Genomic DNA, 18,357 nt, shown 5'->3' with positions numbered 1-18,357 from the left:
TTTTTAATTGTCAGTTGTTCTCTAAGGGGGTGCATTCTCACAAAATGCTAAATTGAAATTCTTCAGTGATATGACTAATGCCTTATTTAGAGTAGTTTATTTTAGACTGCTGTAGTCACTTGTGCTTCATCTCTCCTCGACAGACCGGTAAGACGAAGAGGAGGCGGGACGACAGCACGAGGAGCAGCATGAACGGTGAAGTGGGCACCAAGCGGCGGCGGAGGAGTCAGGACTGTCCATCGTAATGGCGACATTTGAAAGGGAGAAAAAGAAAGACATGCCTCTCTTTGCTTTCCAAGCCGTGGGAGCAGAGGCAGGAACAAAGTCGTTTAAAGGCCTCTAATCCAAACCTCTTTATCCCAAAATCCAACGTTACCATTCCTGCATATAAAGCAGAGTGTTAACAGGGACGTTTGCAAGCCAAACAGCTTCTCCCCTGTCGCACGGACTGTGCAACTGCCAGGACGCAGCTTCCAGTGGACTGCAGAATCAGTGAGCTCAGACTGGTGAACACTTTTAGCCCCCCACTATATTTTGATAAAAATTTAATTTATTTCTTCAAAAGCAGAGGAATTCCATGTTATTTGTCATTAGGCGACTAAATAGAGTTGAGATGTGCCTCCATAGTGTGTTTCTAATTCCAAAAACTGTCCCCTTACCTGTATTTGGTATTAAGCCTTTTCTTGGGCAGCTGCATGCATGTATCATGAGGTGTTTGGGATTTAGACTTGAAACCTTGCTATTTTTTTTAACGTGCAATATGTACTTTGAATAAGAAGTGTAACAAGCCCTGTTAAACGTAGTGGTGCTTGAAACAAAAACATGATTATTTCTACTTCTCTGTTCAAAGTGTCCCACCCTGCCTCTCGGCCCCTCCCTCCTCCAGCCACTGCCACTCTCTTCCTGACCGCATGACGCTCTCGGTCTTACCCATCACCTCACACATTTCTTTTCACACATTGCTCATCCAATCATAGCGAACAATCGGTCACATCCAACAAAACCATTCTGCTGCGTTTCAGACAACTAGGAAAAGTGGAATGGAACTACACTGAAAATCAGAATTCCTCCTAGTAAACGCGGGGCAAATCCATCTAACCCTAAATTATACCAAAACTTGAGTTCTGGCATTCTGGCAATTGTACTATTTAGTGTATTTGGTTACTGCCAGTAACAGCTGAATCAATGGGATACTACCTATGAAGCCAAATGTTTTATAAATGTCTCGACCAGAACCTAAACTGTGGTATAGAGATGCTGATCAAGGTTCACGGTCGTCCATGGCAGGGTAACTCTTAAGTGCTGTATCGTAGGCAACTGGACTTGTTTCAGTCCCTTGAAGTGGCCCTAACACCTCGAAAACTCAGAGCTCACACGTGTCCTTTAACGACTCTGTAAGGACACTGCTGCACAGGGTTTAAAAGCCTGCAACTCCTTAGAAATGAAGAAGCCTCCTGAATGAGAGGTGAAACGTCTTCAAGGAAATGAAACAAGTCCAGCTGCCTGCGATACAGCGCTTAAGATGCTGTGTAGAGAGATTATTTCCACAAGTACCTTTCAAGATTAGACTTTTGTTTGACATAAAGTTGAAGAATTGTTTTGCTACGGTCATGCACTAAAATAATTTATTCATGAGTACATGCATGATAATTACTTATTTGTTGAAATCTTGTGTTTCATCCATTAAACACATCATCATGCAGTGTAAACAGGGAAGCTAGTGTAAAATAGTGAGTTGATCAAACCCATGATAGGTGTCTGTGGCTGTGATGACAGACGGTAATAACATTTTTGTAAACTGATCCAAGCTTCAAAAGCTTCAGTTTAAAAAGCAAAAACAAAAGTTAAAATGTATATAAAATGAAATGTACCAGTGCCTGGGCTTGACTCGAAGTTTCTCCTTCTGTTGCACTCATTGTACATTTGTCAATCAGCTAATTGCATTCAAGCAACATGGCACAATCTTCAGCGCAGCGTTACGTCTGATGACTGTCAGAAATCCTCACACTTGTGACTGCCGCAAGAGGCATTTGATCATGAAATCAGCCGTTTCTCACCTTTGTATTCGACAGAGCCGACTGATGCGCTTGCGTTGACTCTGTGAGTGCAAGCGAGAGAGTTGATCTGCAGTGAAGCTTTAAAATCATCAGAACCACATTTTCTTTCTTTTTATTTTTCACTCTTTCACAAGTTTCATTAATTTTTTCAACTCTGGTAATGTGCTCGGCTGCATACTTTTATATCCATGTAGTTCTTTTCGCCTCAGTCCTGAAAAAGTTGTCTTTTTATTTCACTGCATCTATTTTTTTTTTTTTTTTTTTTTTTTGTTATTCTTAAATGTGTGAATGTTAGTAGATTGTGGACAATGATGCACTTTGGTGACTGTCAAGCCAACACTGTTATCTTTTCATGGAACGTTAAAATCTTGACAATAATCGTGATGTTTTATAAACATTGGCTGGTTTAGAATGAAAAACCTTAACTGTCTTAAATATTTTGTGTAAAAAAAGAAAAAAAAAGTCAAGTAAGTGTGTGTGTCTGTGTGTGTGTCTGTGTGTCTGTGTGTGTGTGCGTGCGTGTATGTGTTTGTATGAGTGTGTGTAAATATATATTGTTGTATGTTAGCAAGGTTTTTAAACAGCTTATTGCTTAATGTTTTCAAGTACCGCCGGCTCTTAACATTCAAACATTTTGTACAGTGGAAACGAGCATGAAGTACTTTTTCTAGCAGTTATAAATTGTGTTTAACAATATACTGAATATTTATCCCCCATTGTCAATTACAAAAATATCTTGAGTGCTACATTTGTCATTGATAACCGCAAATTACAGGAGTAGTTTGGACAATTTTGACATAAAAGTAAAGGATAAAATGCAGATTTAACTGCGGCATTTGTCAAAATGACAAAATGTTTACATGTATTCAGAAGATTTTCACCTTGTAATGAGAAAATGTGATCAGTGTTTTCAACAGGCATTTATGCGAAAGAAATATTTTCAGACAAAAGAAAAAACTCTGCAAGGTACCTTTGTTCATGTCTTCTTTATATATATCTATCTATTTTTTTTGCACTTTACAAGCATTAAATAAATCTAAGAGTTGCATTTAAAGAAGGACGCCATTCTTGAAGTTATAGGTCAACATTTTACAGTGTAACAACTTCTCTGACGTTTTGCTTTTGACATTAGCATAGCGTTATTGTCATAAAGAATGTTTTAATGTATCATATGTGACACTGAATCAGCTGAAGGGAACACTGTGTTTAAGGAGACACATACAGATACAGGAATAATTTGACTATGTTTGTCTTTGTAGAACATGAATTTGAATCCAAGCATTTCATTTATGCTGACAGTTATTGTTCCCAATCAGGTTAAGCCAAGTAATTCACTCCTATTGTGAATAAAAAACAGAGCTAATGTCATGGCAGCTATACATTATGTTTGTCACGTTATCTTAAACCTGCAGCTAACACAGCGTTACCTCCTAAACTCATATGCTGGATATAATTATCAGGAGTGTAAGTGGCTAATTACAGCTACTTAAATGACTGTAATAAGTCATTTTGGGGTACTCGTACTTCTACAAGCACATTTTCATGTCTGTAATTTTACTCATAATTAAGTTACCCCATGTAATCTACTTAGTTACTTTTAAAATCATAGCCAATAATACTACCCGATCACAAACAGGCCAGTGAAAACCCTGACATCCAGGCAAAGAAAACAAAACTCTGCAGCAGGCTCTGCAGGTTTGGAGATGTGACCACGACCGCTGAGCAGAACAGTGCAGGAGCTGGGAGAAATTTAGACTGAAGAGTTGGACGAACTGAACGCCCTTTGATTGAATGCCTGCTATTGATAAACATTAAACATGACCACTGACTGTGATCAATCATGTCACTCGTGTTTGTGTCCACATGATGAATCTTAGTCTAATATACACTTTTTTATTTACTTATATATATATTTTTTACATCTACCTCTGCCATTGCCATCTACCAACACCAGAAACAACTGGCTCATTAGCTGCAAGATGCTCCACAGTGTCACTCACTAGTCCTTGGTGATGAGCAGTCAGTTTTTTGTTTGGGTTTTTTTTTTTAGTTAAAAAGTCCTTATCTTTGGAAACACCAGTTAAGAAAACAATCTCACAAAGAATAATAGGTATTCTTGGGTTATATTATTATCATCATTATCATTATGATGATGATGTTCATTGGCAGTTTGCTCAGTTGTCACAGAATTGCAGATAAGATTTTTTTTTTTTTTCCAGAACACTTTTGTTTGTCTAGATTAGCATAAATCCAAGAAAGGAGATTGTGTGATATGACTGAAAGCTCCGAACAGCAGCAACATTTTTTTCCTCATCTGCTGTGATCAGGAATTGAATCTGAATCAGAGTTTTTGGAGGTCATCATGGTCCTAAACTAAGCTGTTTCGTGGTATTGCAGCTTTGTTACTCCAAACATTCATGTGTTGGTGCATTCAAGGACACATCGATTGATGCTTTGTGACTCCTTTAATGGGCTGTAGCGTTCAAGTGTTCACAAAACAGATAACATTTCAATTATTTACAAAAAAATAAAATATTAACTGATTATTACTGAAAGTTTGCAAATGATCAACAGTTTACGGTGCTGATTCTTTCTCATAATTCAAGTAAGGTAATAATAACTCACATTAATACCTACATTTTGAACTCTTAAAGATAATGTATTGCACACTGTTTAACAGAATGTAAATGATGAAACTGACTGATCATGAACCAGCTCTATGAGTCATCCAATCACACAAACATTTTGATTAATAAAACATTAACTAACTGGTTGTTCAGAATGTATTTACTGTTGACAAATGATGGTATAAAAAGTGACATTGTCCATCTAAACAAGAAATTTACACAACTTCTGTCACAAATGTCTTTTTTAAAAATTACAGATGTTATTTAAGAAAATATAGATTTTGTATGATCCTTCCAGCATTTACACAAATCCCAAAGATATATGATGTAAAAAAAAAAAAGGATACAAAAGGATATAAACATTAACTATAATTAAACAAGTTTAATATTGAGGCTACAGTAAAAAATACTGTTAGAAAAATAGCATTATTTGATTCTGACTATAACAGCCAATTGGTGTGCACTGTGTTTCTCTTTTCATTGTACAGTTGGTGCTTATTTCATCACAATACAACTTAAAATGACATAACCCTCTAACGCCAAACACAATCTGGTTAGTGCTGAATTGTTCCCTCCGTGTGTCGGCAGTGCATGCACATATTTACAGTACCTGAGCTCAGCGTAGCTCAGAAACATGGAAGTGTAAGGACAACATGGCAGCTCAGTCGGTTACGGTGCCCAGGACCGCAAACTTCTTTCGAATCAACATTGACAGTTGGAAATTTAAGGTACTTTTGTCTTTCACAGCGACCTAAAAGTGACTCCAGTGTTCAATCTGTATGGCTTATTTGGCAATAGTTTATCAGTGTTACTTAACCACAAATAGTTAACAACCTGGTTACAATTAAAACGCAAAACAAACCAAAAACACTTATATTCTTATAACACGTTTTCTTGAATGAATTACAAATTAAAATCAGATACAAGTTTTGGTCCTGGATGTTCCTTAATGAGCATCGACAAATACAGCCCAGTCACCAGGATATTACTGTTTGTTGGCAGTTAACGTTTCCCACAAACCACAGTCACGCGCGAGGTTGACACGTGTATCCAACATGGAATATTACATCCAACCACATCCATGGTTTGAGGACGATATAGAATAATCATTTGCAATTGATTTATTGACAAGCAAAATCTCTAGCTCCAGATTCTCACTCTTGCCTGTTTTGTATGCTTTATAAAACTGAATGTCTGTGCTGTTGCTGACTTTTTTTTTTTTTTTTTAAAACAAGACATCTACAGGATGTGACCTCTGGCTCTGGGAAACTTTAAGTACCACTATTTTCTGAAATTTTAAGAAATCCAGTTCATCAGAAAAAAAGAAAAAGAAAAAAAAATCAATAGATCAGCTGATGAATCAAGGACATGATGGCACTTGATATCATACTTGATGATATTTTTGTTGAATCAGCCACCAAACTTTGTAGTGCTGAAGAAAAGTACAATCATGATACATTTTGAGGCATTCCTTAAGGACAGTGGGACTGCCACAAGGTGTCACAAGTGTTTGGGAAGCACTGCTTTAAAGGGAACTTGAGAGTAGGACCGCTGGACTGAGGAAAAGCTTCTCCTGATGCTTCATCCTGTTGAGTAACTAGGACACCACGCTGTCAGGAGATGAGGTCAAGTCAAACACATCGAGACTTTTCTTCTCTGATTTGTTCAGAGTAAGGTCGTTAGCTGGAGTGCACAAGATGGCGAACCTCTGACAAAGAAGAATATAGGTTTTGATGAAAGAACAACAACAAAACAGAGCTTTTTCTGAGACATGTTGACCTATAAATATAAAGAGCTCACCTGTCGTAGTGAACCGGGGGTGACGCTTACATTGTACAGCAAAAAGAGAGGAACAATGAGTGTAGAGGAGAGAGTGAACCACCATCCGAGAACGTAACCCCACCATGGATACTCAATTGTGTTGTTGAACTTCAGAGGGGTGTATTTGACCAAGGAGAAAACAAACGTTGCCTGTAAAAAGTCACAGAGGAACAACTTAAAGACAGAAGTCCTAAACGACCTAAAACCATTTAAGCGGTTTACAATCATGTTATCAACTTTGACCACAACTCACCGCGCATATCACTGGAGTGACGTACTTCAAACAAAGCTTAATCAGAGGTAAGGGCTTGTATCCAATCATGTCCTCAATGTTTTCATACCACCGGTCTGCACCTGTAAGTAGAAGGACAAGCTGTAATGAGGGAAATTACCATCCCAGTAAAAAGAAAACAGGGACATCCTGCTTGTTTATTAACTCACCGTAAACCCATGCAACACCCACAGACTGCAGAAGGGCAAAGAGAAGTAGAGTCATCCCACTGCAGGCGTAGTAGTCAAACACCTGGAAAATGTAGATTCCACCCTGTGTGTAAAATGGGACCTCAGTCAGCTGTTGTCATTGTCTTTTACCAGAAAGAGAAAAAAAAAAGGTTTGTTGTGAAATAGACGGCGTGACATTATAATCCGATCGTACTTCTGTAACCATCGAAAGGCCAATGAAGAAACAAGCGATGCTGATGCCGAGCAGGAGAAATTTACGCCGATGGCCGACGTGGAAGAAGGAAGGATTCATGTCAGAAATGGATGTTGCGAGAGCCTCCAGTCCTACAAACTGAAACACAAGCCTCTATGTTATACAATAACTCCACACATGGTGCATACATACATTTAGACTTTATGGATATGGTTTCATGAAAACACAGTTATTCGCTTTTGAGGTATTCTGGTAACATGCACATGGACATACAGTGCACAATACAAACAAGAGGGGTCCAATAGCACAATATTCCTAAAAGAGGTGATTAAATGATCCCTTCTTAACTGTGAGACAGCCACACCTCTTAAACCAAGATATGCATTTTATTATTTTATTTATTCATGTTTATTTACTGAGCACTAAAGAAGAGCCAGCTAACCTGACTGTCCAGTCCCAGTAGGATGATCATAATGAAAAAGAAGATTGCCCAGATCTGAGGAAAAGGCATCATGGCGACTGCTCGAGGGTAAGCAATGAACGCCAACCCGGGACCTGCGGTGAGAACAAGGCAATCAGAAAAAAATAATAAGAAAGAAAATGGACCCCTGGGTGTTTATACATACACACACTTTGATTGATAACATTTGCTTTATCTCACCTGACTCCGCTACTTCTGATATATGCATGTTCTGCTCATATGCCATGAATCCAAGTGCAGAGAAGATTGCAAAACCAGCTACAAAACTGGTCCCACTGTTCAGTAGACACAAGTACACACAGTCCCTACAGACAAAGAGTACACACATTTTATACCCTGTTAATTTGTATTCAATCACAAGATGTTCTCATTTTAAGAGTAACAGATGTGACTCATAATCTTGCCTGACAAGAGCATTTTTGGCCTGATGCCTCAATCACCATATTTTTGGAGGAAACAAATACCTGATGGGGCTCCCTTTGAATAAACTACTCTGAAATATCTTGCCCCAAATGGGTATTGACCATATTAGCAGGCATCAGCAGCCATTTTCCCCTGACATCATGCTCAGGGTGGAAACCTCAAATACTGTACTGCTGTGTGCCAGATTGCAAGTCTAATAAATGCAGGGAATCTAACAAATATTTTATCCTGTCTGTTCAGCAACTCAAAAAGACAATCTGAAGGGATGTTACACCAGTATTTCAAGGTAAAACAAAAATATTTGATAACCCATGAGCTTCTTCTAGATACTTCTAGACTCTAAACGTTAGCATTCAGCCACCTCCAAGTGAACATCGCCACCAAAGCACATCTTGGAGACATTTCAAGCCTGGAAGTGAAACGCCTCAGATGTAACTGAACTGCAATGTTAGCTTGGAAGTTAGCTAACGGGTTAATATATGTTGTTTAATTCTAACTGTTGTCTGAAGCTGCTAATGGGACCACATTGTAGGACAATTGTTTGTTCTTTATGTGTGTTTTGCGTATGTCCTCTCAACAGTATCCAAACATTAAAAAAAACAAAAACTAATAGATGTTATATCACACTTACTTGTAGCAGTCATTGCTGTTTTTATTATAACTGCCAAGTGCAATTAGACACCCAATACAAATAGCATAGGAATAAAAGATTTGTGTGCCAGCGTCCATCCACACCTGAAAAACAAATAAAGACATGTGATCGTTGAATACCAAAGGTTTTACCTTGTGTTGAAACCCTGTCGGGCATCTCTACAGAACCACTTCATGGATATTTGCTGATGTTTTACATAGCTATTGACTTCAGAGACATCATTTTAAACCATCTGTAAGCAGAGAAATGTGCTCACACCTGTGGGTCAGAGAGGCGGGACGGATCTGGGTAGAGATAAAACTTGATCCCATCTAAGGCCCCAGGTAGCGTGAGTCCACGAACAAGCAGCACCACCAGCATCAAATATGGAAATGTGGCAGTAAAGTAAACAACCTGTGGAAGAGCCATGGTGGGGTTGATTTGTGGAAAGAATGTGGACATTGACAGTTGTGTTGAAAGAAAGGATGTTGTGGGATCACAGTCCTACAAAGCTCCACAACTGATGTTTGAAACAGCTTGATTTGAAGTTGCATTATGTAAGAATTTTAGTTGAAAACATTTAAATGTTAAAATGTCAATAAAATTGAGACACCAATGTATTTTGTTGCAGTAATACCAACTGAAGATAGCATGCTAACCAGCTAGCCCCAGCCAGTCCAGTCTCATAATACCACTTTCTACCTCAAAGGGGGGTAACACCAGCTACATTTAGCAGCAGTTAGCAGCAAAATTTGACTTCGGCCAATTCTTATGTATTGTAACTTAATGTTTGCCATGTTCACGTTCTTAGTTTAGCATGTTTGCATGGTAGTATTTGCTAATTAGCACAATTATATTTACATATGTTATTAATGTGTATATATTTGTATTGGATTGTTGGACTGGATACAACATGTTTATCATCCGCTGAAATTATCCATCTTTGTCATATTTATATATGTGAAAGGTGAAAAGTCTTATCTTGCCTTGTCTAGCTAAGGTAGATAGGAATGAAGGTAGCGTTAACATTAACTTTCAGTGAGCTTTCATTTCCAATTGAACCATGAACTTTGTGGAAAGGCATCTTGTTTTACACTTGTAGAACAAGGGTTACGTAAGCTGTTGTGAAAGTGGCAAAGAGGAGAATGACGTCTGCCAGTAAAATTGTTTTCCTAACGTGTTAACCTTTAACAGTTTAGGAGTTGTTTGATACTTTGCACACAACATAAAACATGATCCTACTTTCCCTGTAGACTTTACTCCTTTCCAGACACAGAAGTAACAGATGATCCACGACAACAGAAGACACAGAGCCAACTCCCATCGCACACTGCCCATCTCGTGGATACTTCCTGTGATATTTAAAACTCGTATCCTGCGAAGCACATTCTCAGTTATAATTTACAAATGGCACTCTCAGAGCTTACTCTCATATTTGAATTTTTTGACTCATACTTACTCCCAAAACTCTCTCACAGGTGATGTTGCATTCGCAGGTACAGTCCAGTTCAAATCACCCCTTCGATCAAACTCCACACAGGTCTCTGTTGCAAAGATCGCAGGCATTAAGGGCACACACACACATTTTAAAATTCCTCCTTTTTTAGTCTTGCCTGCAAAATGTGCCAGTATTTTATTTAGTTTCATATATAAGCACAGTTTCTCTGTGTTCACCTAAAGTCTCAGTAGAAGATGTCAAAGATGTTACTGATCTCTTTTGGGGAAAACCATAAGTGTTTATTCATATTCTTTATGTCACAAGATGTGTCTGGAAAGAATTTTTGAGTATGTTATGTAACAAGCCAGGCAGAGCAAATCACCTCAAGATTTAAATGTTTCCAGAAGCTGGACTTTGCATTCCAGATCCAAAACCAGACTTGAAAATGGGCCTAAAAATCTGTTTCCACGTGTGTTTACTCAGTCAGATCACGTAATGGAACCTACCCGTGTTCCAGCTGTTCCTGCAACTCGCCCAGGGAAGTTCAGATCGGAAAGAGAAAAACAGATACAGGAAAGCCCAGGCCAGTATGATGATGTAATAGATGCTGGAGTATAACACGACCACCTGACTGCCGTACCCCATCCCTGAAATAAACAAACAAAAGGTCTTTAAATCACAAGCCGAACACTTTGAAATAGGAAACAAATACTTCTGGATAAAATATTTGTCACAAACTTTGTTTAGCACGTTACTCTGAGCCAAACACTAGTTTAATAAAGGTGCTAAATGCGACTTCACTAGCCAAACACAGATGTTGGGGCTACTATACTACTGTCGTTCCTTCCTTTGTTGCTAAGGGGGGTTAGGTAGCTAATTTCTCATCCTCTCATGTTGTATGGAGAGCAAACCAGACCGTACAGAAACTCATCATTACCTCTTGAGGTGCAAAGTGGTGATATGAGACACAACAGGCAGTGGCTGGCTGGTTAGCACTTTATCATCAGCTTATATCGAAGCAACACAAGACTGACATATTTGACATGAGGTCAAAACTTTTTTTATCTTGTAACTGTTGATAATTTTAGTACATCTTTAATTGCTTCCATATAGCCCCTTTAATTATACATATATAGAAAACATGTGGAGCAGATTAAAAATAATAATGAAAAAGTAAATTATTGCAGTAAATACAGTGATACAATCTTACAAAGCAATCTTTAAAGTGACTACAGCATGCTAACCAGCTAGCCCCAGCCTGTCCAGTCTCATAATACCACTTTCTACCTCAAAGGGGGATAATTCAATAGTAGAGCTCGGCCTCAGAGGTGGGCTTCACAGCCAGCAAAGCTAACAGGCTAACACCAGCTACATTTAGCAACAGTTAGCAGCAAAATTAGACTTCAGCCAATTCTTATGTATTTCAACTTTAAGTTTTCCATGTTCACGTTCTTAGTTTAGCATGTTAGCATGGTAGTATTTGCTAATTAGCGCAATTGTATGTACATATTTTATCAATGTGTATATATTAGTATTGGATTGTTGCATACTACTGGATACCGCTTGTTTATCATCCGCTGAAATTATCCATCTTTGTCATATCTATTTATGTGAAAGGTGAAGAGTCTTATCTTGCCTTGTCTAGCTAATGTAGATAGGAATGAAGGTAGCCTTGCATTTGTTTGGTCTTTGGTCTTCCGACAAAGAATTGGACATTAAAATTTGGCATGGCAACAATTTAAAGGATCAACAAGTGATTTATCTTCAGTGTGCACCAGTTTCTGCAGTAATACATCCAACACTGGCTGTTTAACTGACACCACAAATGTGATCACTAAAGTTATTAGGATTTAACCTCTGGTTTCGCACCAATTTTGTGCAAAAATCTAAAACTAGCAGTCAATTAGTAGTTAATGGCTGCTGAGATATTTCAGTCTGGACCGCAGCAGTAGACTATCAGACAGATGATGCCGTTCATGGAGCAATGCATTAGGTTTGTGCAAATGAGAAAATGAGCACACATGCACATTACTTCACATTCACACAAGATATTACATGAAACAAGTGAAATAAGATAAAAAAGCATGGAACAAATACTACTATAATTTGAAAATCTTTATGAAAAAGGACATATACTATCATCAAAGAACAGACACCTATATACTTTTCCAGTATATAGACAGGCAGCTAGGTGAAGATAACTTGTTCTACTGTTGTAGAATTTACTATAGAAATGTGTGCTTGAAGCCACGTGTACATGAGAAGGACAGTTTAGTAAATCATTTGACCATGTGTCACAGCTCACTGGAGGCAATGTCTAACCACTGGTAGTCATGTTGACCTGAGGGAGTCAAGGAATATGATGCACTAGATGGTACATTAGCAAAACCATCTGGAAAGGCGCCACTAAAAACTGACAAAGTGGATGGTCATTATAAAACATACTTGGCAGGTGATTAGACGAACCTCCTGTCAATCATGGGCTACTTTTAACCACACATCAACATACTGCTTGAAGCCTTGCAAGATGAATATGCGATGTCCTTGTGATGTGAAGGATTTGAGGTCACAATTAATCATTATTTTTTTCCCCTACGTTTAGAACTCATGTATACAGTTTTCATGTATACAGGCTCTGATCATGTTGTTCATATACAGGTACTCATGCATGTTGTGTCTTTGGGACTGAATTAATCTGTGTTTTCACAACAGGTGACATGTTTTATTTCTGTCTGCAAACATTACTCAACAAAACCATCATAACATAAGAAAACCTTTAAAGTCAAATTACATAATGAAGGGCCAATAAATCAGTATAAGATGAATAGTATTTTAGTGGCATAATACCATTTTGTAAATTATTGGATCACAGTTTTGTAGTAATTCAATGTCACACGTCTTAACTGCAACATTCTTTTTGTTTAATTACATAGATTTAACTTGATTTCACGTGGACAGTTATTTCGGATCCTTACCTTCAAAAAGGGGACAGATTTTTTTCCAGCAGGTTATACTCCCCTGTTTGGTGTACTGGCCGAGAGACGTCTCCATGAGGAACAGGGGGATGCCACAGGTAAAGAGAAAGAGCACATATGGGATGAAGAACACACCTTGGGAAAACAGAAAAAAAACACCAAATGAGTTGTAGATTCAACATTTTTAGTAATCCACAGGAATGACATTCAAATGCCATTCAATCTCAAATTATACTAGAAAGATCATTTTGAGATCATTTTCAACCATCAGTTCAAGAGTCTGGGTGTGTTTCATTTGAAAAATGTGTTGCTGTGTCTGGACATCCTTCTGTTTCTGAAGTGTTTCTTTACGACACCTTTGACATGTGTTTCTCAGTTTGTATTTAGCTGCTCGCAGTGCTTGTTTCTAAATGCAGTGTGCGTGTTATCACAGTTGTAGAAATGCTCTCTTTGCTGCTTTTGTTTTTGTCTGTCTGCTCATGGTTTACTTATGTCACACACAAAGCTCGGTGTGGCAAATGTTGGGTACCTCAAATGAATAATATTTACACATTGTTGCTGATGACAAACAGACAAATACTGTTGTGACATAAATCCTTGCTATCGCAGCTCTCAATCTATTCTCACTGCCATCAAGTTTGAGGTATTTTGAACACTCTGCATGTTTACTCGTGAAGACAGTAGCTGCTTATCAATTTTGCTGAATGAAACTCACCTCCTCCATTTTTGTAGCACAGGTAAGGGAACCTCCACACATTTCCCAGGCCTATGATTTGTCCTGCGACAGCCAAGAGGAACTCCAGTTTGCTCGACCACTGTCCTCTGGTCTGAGTGCTGGGTGCAGGATGAGCCCTGCCATCATTCAACGTGAACGTGACGTCTGGTCCGAAAGGCTTGTCCATTGCACTGTAACAAGGAAAGGACAGGAAGTCAATAGGATTTGTGATCAGTGTAGATTGATTTAGAGGCAGAGGCAAAAACAAGTTTCTGTTTTCTAATAAACTATGATCATTGATGTTGTTTGTGGATTTTATTTTTCCATGGCAAATGCTGACTCAATAACACAACATTTCACTCTTCAGTAGCAAGTAAACAGTTTAACGACATAATCACTCACCACAGCGGGAATATTTACATGATTTTGTCTGTATATTAATGTTCAAAACCCACACAATGCCAGCAGTCTTGCTGTATTAGGTCAACAGAGGGTCAGTGCTGCTTGGCATGAGGATAATTCCTCCATCAATGTTGCTTTTGTGCCACTGCCTTGGATGTGATGTGGGAGTGAAGCAAATGGACTGGAAAATATGCTGTTAAATATATGTCCTGAGATGCTCAAAACAACTTGCCTGAAGTGTTTTCGTGATCTTTTGGTAGATACGCTGAGAGGACAAAGCGACACCGGAGGGCTGCCAGTATGTGTTAATTGTGTGTGGTATTTAAGAAGTACAGGTATGAGAACAAAAATAAATAACACAAAGGGGGAAACAAATCCACCGTGCTCAAAGCTTATAATAAAGTTGACATGTAGCAGACAGTGAGTGTAGGAGGAGTCCATATACAACGTTTACAGGATACAAAAAGGCTGTGTCAGATGGAAAACTTTACAAGTGGTCAAAAATGTGTTTCTAACCCAAACACTTGTGCTTTACGCCTGTTTCAGGCACAGACGTAAGGGCGTATTACCAATGGTGGTCCAGCTGGTTGGTCACAGGATTTAACTTTTTTTGGCAGTTGCTTAAGCAAGTCACAGAACATTCAAATAACTGTGTCCTATTTGCCTTATCCAATAAATTATGTGCGGGCAAAGAGTATTTCCTGGTACACAGGGACTTTCATTGAGACAAATTATGGAACAAGGTCTGCCTAGTGACCCCAAGGAGCTTGGTCTGGACGGGGCACATGAGGTCAGAGCTCCAATATGCTTATGTACTTCAGAGAATATAAAGACATCAGTGCGCTGCATTCAAGGAGCACTGAGGTGGGAGTTGAGGAGGTCTGACAAGTTTTGTCATGTTTTTAGACAAACATTATGACATTCCCTTTACGCAGAGAATGGTTGATTATTGTTGTGAGCATGTTGCTGAGGGTTACAACTTCTGTCTCAAGCTTTCCTCTTTTCTCTTGAAATTACTTTGAGGGCTGCAACTAAAGATTTCTATGTCGGCCAAGGAGGTTGTTGTTTCACCCGTGTCCGTTTGTAAGCACATTGGTTGGTTTGTCAGCAGGATAGCACAAAAACAACTTAATGGATTTCCACAAAACTTGGATGGATGATGGGTCTCAGCCCAGAATCAACCTCATCAAAATTTGGTGCCGATCCAGATAAACGGACATGCTCTATCGAGCGGCATGCCAGTTGTCCTTTTAGAGTAATCTGCTGGTTATTTCAATTAATCATCAATTAAAGGTGCACTTTGTAGTTTTAGGAATCAAAAGAGAAAGATTTGTTTTCATGACTGAATAAACAAGTTGGTCTTAAAGGACAACTTACATTCATGCTGTTTCACTTTGTTTATATTTATATATTCATCTGCCACCTTTCTAACTTCAAACAGTGTTCTGGGGACCTTATTTTCCAGCTATGAAAAAACAAATATTTTGTAATAGTTTGTAATACTACATCATTAAATTGTAAATACACATTTCCGAGTTTAAATTTCCTCTAAATGTCTTGTTGTCTTTGTCACTTTTTGTTTGAACAATGAGTGCAACACGATTACTGTGATTAAAAAAAGAGCATTTGTCCGAAAGTGTGCCCAATATTTGAACGATCATCACGTCTTGTTCCTCTCTATGATGGCAACCTTTTCACTCCACTTTCTTACAGTTTTGAACGTTGCGAAAACATGCCGGCTGAACGAAACAGTTAGTTTTGATCATATCATGGCATTAACTGTGTAGCGTTTCTGTGTGTCATAGCGAGGTGAGACGTGGACCAGTGCCCGTAGAGTTGAAGGGGTTCAGTGTCGTCCTCAACGACATTTCATTTTCCTTGACTACTGCCATCAAGGGTGGCGTCCCTCCTCCTGCTCACTTGAGACATTCCTCCCCTTGGTGTAAGGTTCAAACCAGGGAATCAACTGAGTCACAGCTCATGGTCTTACTGTCTTGTTTTTCATCCCCTGAGTTCACATCCTATAAATGGTGTCATTGTTGTCCTGGAAGACACAACACTCTATGGGGACACAGCTGCTCAACATAGGAAAAGTACATTCAGTCACAATGGGTCTTATTCATTCATAACTGTGTGGAAAATGTTTTATGTTGTCCACAAATAACACATAATAAACAGGTTACCACATTGACAATAAATAATTGTTTTAAACCAGATTTAATTTGTTTTTTCACACGTAATTACAACTAAACCCTCAGTCCTTGTTAAACCGGACATGTTGTGACAGAGCACATTCCTGTTTACACAGTCTACTGCAGTAGCTGTAAGGACGGATGGATCTAAGCAGCACTGACTAATTCAATGAAAGTGCTGCAAAAAAATTGACTAATCTAAACTTTACCCTACTTATAAATCCAGCTTTCAAAAAAAAAACTGTTTTGTAGTGTACAGTGATGGTAGCTCATGCAAATGAACTGAGGTAAACCTCTCTCCATTTGGCCGGCAAAAATGATAGTCGGATCAAGAGAGTGCGTCTAAACTAGGCAGAGCTGACAAAAACCAAGGCTCTATTCCTACTCTGCTTACTTTTCTAAGCATTCTTGTTTACTGTTAAGCTGCAGTACCGGAAGAGGCCACCATATTGTTCCTGTGTGTTTTTTCCATTTCTGACATGTGTAACAAGGTCGAGCTTTGCTGATGTGAATGTCATTGCTAAAATTGTTATTGTAAATAAACAAATTCTGACAAAGTTCAGCAGGATTACCTGCTGGGAAACCTGAATTTCAGGACAGCATTTCAAAACCAACAGTTTTCTTGCTATTCTGCCTGGACCACAGCACTGGACTGACTAAAGCTGCCATCCCTACGCCGTTAAGGGCCTGAAAAGTAGAGTACTATTGATGAGCACCAGACAGAAAACCCCAATTTTTTGTTTAACAAACATATTGGAAGACATTTTGTCTAGCTGAAGCCGGTGGAGCAGATATGGTATCAAAAATTAGTCCCACAGGAATGTTATTCCAGGGAGGGCAAAGAAAAAAAATGCTTTACACCAGGCTTACTATACCTCTCAGAGAGGTGCTATCTTAATAGATCATTAAAGCGCCTTTAGGGAAATTTGTGTTTTGTGATGTTGGATTATATAAATAAATCTGACACATCATAAACCTTCAAGAGCCTGATGAAGTGTGTCAATTTCAAAAATAACTCACAATGTGACCAAACCTTGTGAAACAAGCAGTGTTGGGAAAAAATTCGGGTCACTACCACTTATTGGCTGTTCATCACTGAGGTCAATAGTTTCAGATCATGTATGGTTTAAAAAAAATCTTTAACAAAATCTTTAACATTCATGAGCTCTATTCTGTTGTTCTGCTGTGTATTAACATTAACAGCTTTTAGGATTACGCTGCTAACAACTATTTTTTTTTATGTTTACAGCTTGTATTTTCTAAACACACAATCACAGCAAAAAATCAATGTATCCATGTCAGTCAAACAAATGCTTAAGATCTTCAGCCTGTCCAAATATTTGCACAGGAGTACTGCACTGTGTGAAACAATGTGAGCTTGCAGCCGTAATGATCACAGAGCAGCCTGAGGTGTACACTAAACAAGGGAAATAGCTGCTCTCTCTCCCTGCAGCAGAGCCGGTAACCTTTGGCCTACATATTAGAGCTCCGAGCTCCAAGCAGAAGTTCAGCCACAAAAGCCCAGCTGTCACTGCGCTGCGAGGATACCCTTTTTATTTCCTGCCGGCCAAACGACACCACAGAAGTGTACACAAATAATTCCCACAAAGGATTAAAAAAACAAACAAAACAAAACAAAAAAAACATAAAAAATGATACAGGTAGAAACTAACTATGCATGTGACCTGAAGGTAAAGAGACTGGTACCTGAGAAAAAGATCGCGTCACGTCAGTAGCCTGTGCCTCTGTGTTATGCGTCCATGTGTCGCTTGTTGGCGGGATTCATCTGGTGCCTTTCGAGGGCAAATGAAAGTCTAGTCTTCCCCGGGACGAGTGCTCTTTTCGGCTCTGACCATGAGTGAGCCCATGAGGGGTGGCTTTCAGAGAGCGGTGTGTGACAATGGGGGCGAATAGAGAGAGCAGGAGGGAGAGAGGGTGAG

The 18,357-nt window shown here is 38.8% G+C and overlaps 2 protein-coding genes across 2 annotated transcripts in view; one reads left to right on the top strand and one right to left on the bottom strand.

Moving 5' to 3' along the window:
• fkbp5 (FKBP prolyl isomerase 5) overlaps positions 1 to 3,111 on the top strand; it is a 16,952-nt gene extending 13,841 nt beyond the window's left edge. The window contains exon 11 of the mRNA XM_037102286.1: positions 144 to 3,111. Within this exon, the coding sequence (XP_036958181.1) occupies positions 144 to 245 (102 nt within the window). The 3' untranslated portion in view covers positions 246 to 3,111. The remainder of the gene's footprint in view (positions 1 to 143) is intronic.
• On the bottom strand, positions 2,303 to 18,357 carry LOC119021786 (sodium- and chloride-dependent GABA transporter 2-like). The gene is made up of 15 exons (XM_037102284.1): positions 18,125 to 18,357; positions 13,824 to 14,014; positions 13,109 to 13,243; positions 10,640 to 10,780; positions 10,155 to 10,239; positions 9,938 to 10,070; positions 8,975 to 9,109; positions 8,696 to 8,799; positions 7,822 to 7,946; positions 7,603 to 7,715; positions 7,161 to 7,298; positions 6,947 to 7,049; positions 6,759 to 6,859; positions 6,485 to 6,655; positions 2,303 to 6,392 (listed from the first exon to the last, which is right to left on the bottom strand). The coding sequence occupies exons 2-15, from the start codon at positions 14,008 to 14,010 to the stop codon at positions 6,282 to 6,284; spliced, it is 1,782 nt and encodes a 593-aa protein (XP_036958179.1). The 5' UTR covers positions 14,011 to 14,014; positions 18,125 to 18,357; the 3' UTR covers positions 2,303 to 6,281.

The sequence above is a fragment of the Acanthopagrus latus genome, chromosome 6 (genome assembly GCF_904848185.1).
Source record: "Acanthopagrus latus isolate v.2019 chromosome 6, fAcaLat1.1, whole genome shotgun sequence".
Taxonomy (NCBI): domain Eukaryota; kingdom Metazoa; phylum Chordata; class Actinopteri; order Spariformes; family Sparidae; genus Acanthopagrus; species Acanthopagrus latus.
Note: the sequence above shows the minus strand (reverse complement) of the source record. Positions and strands in the feature narration are given on the sequence as shown.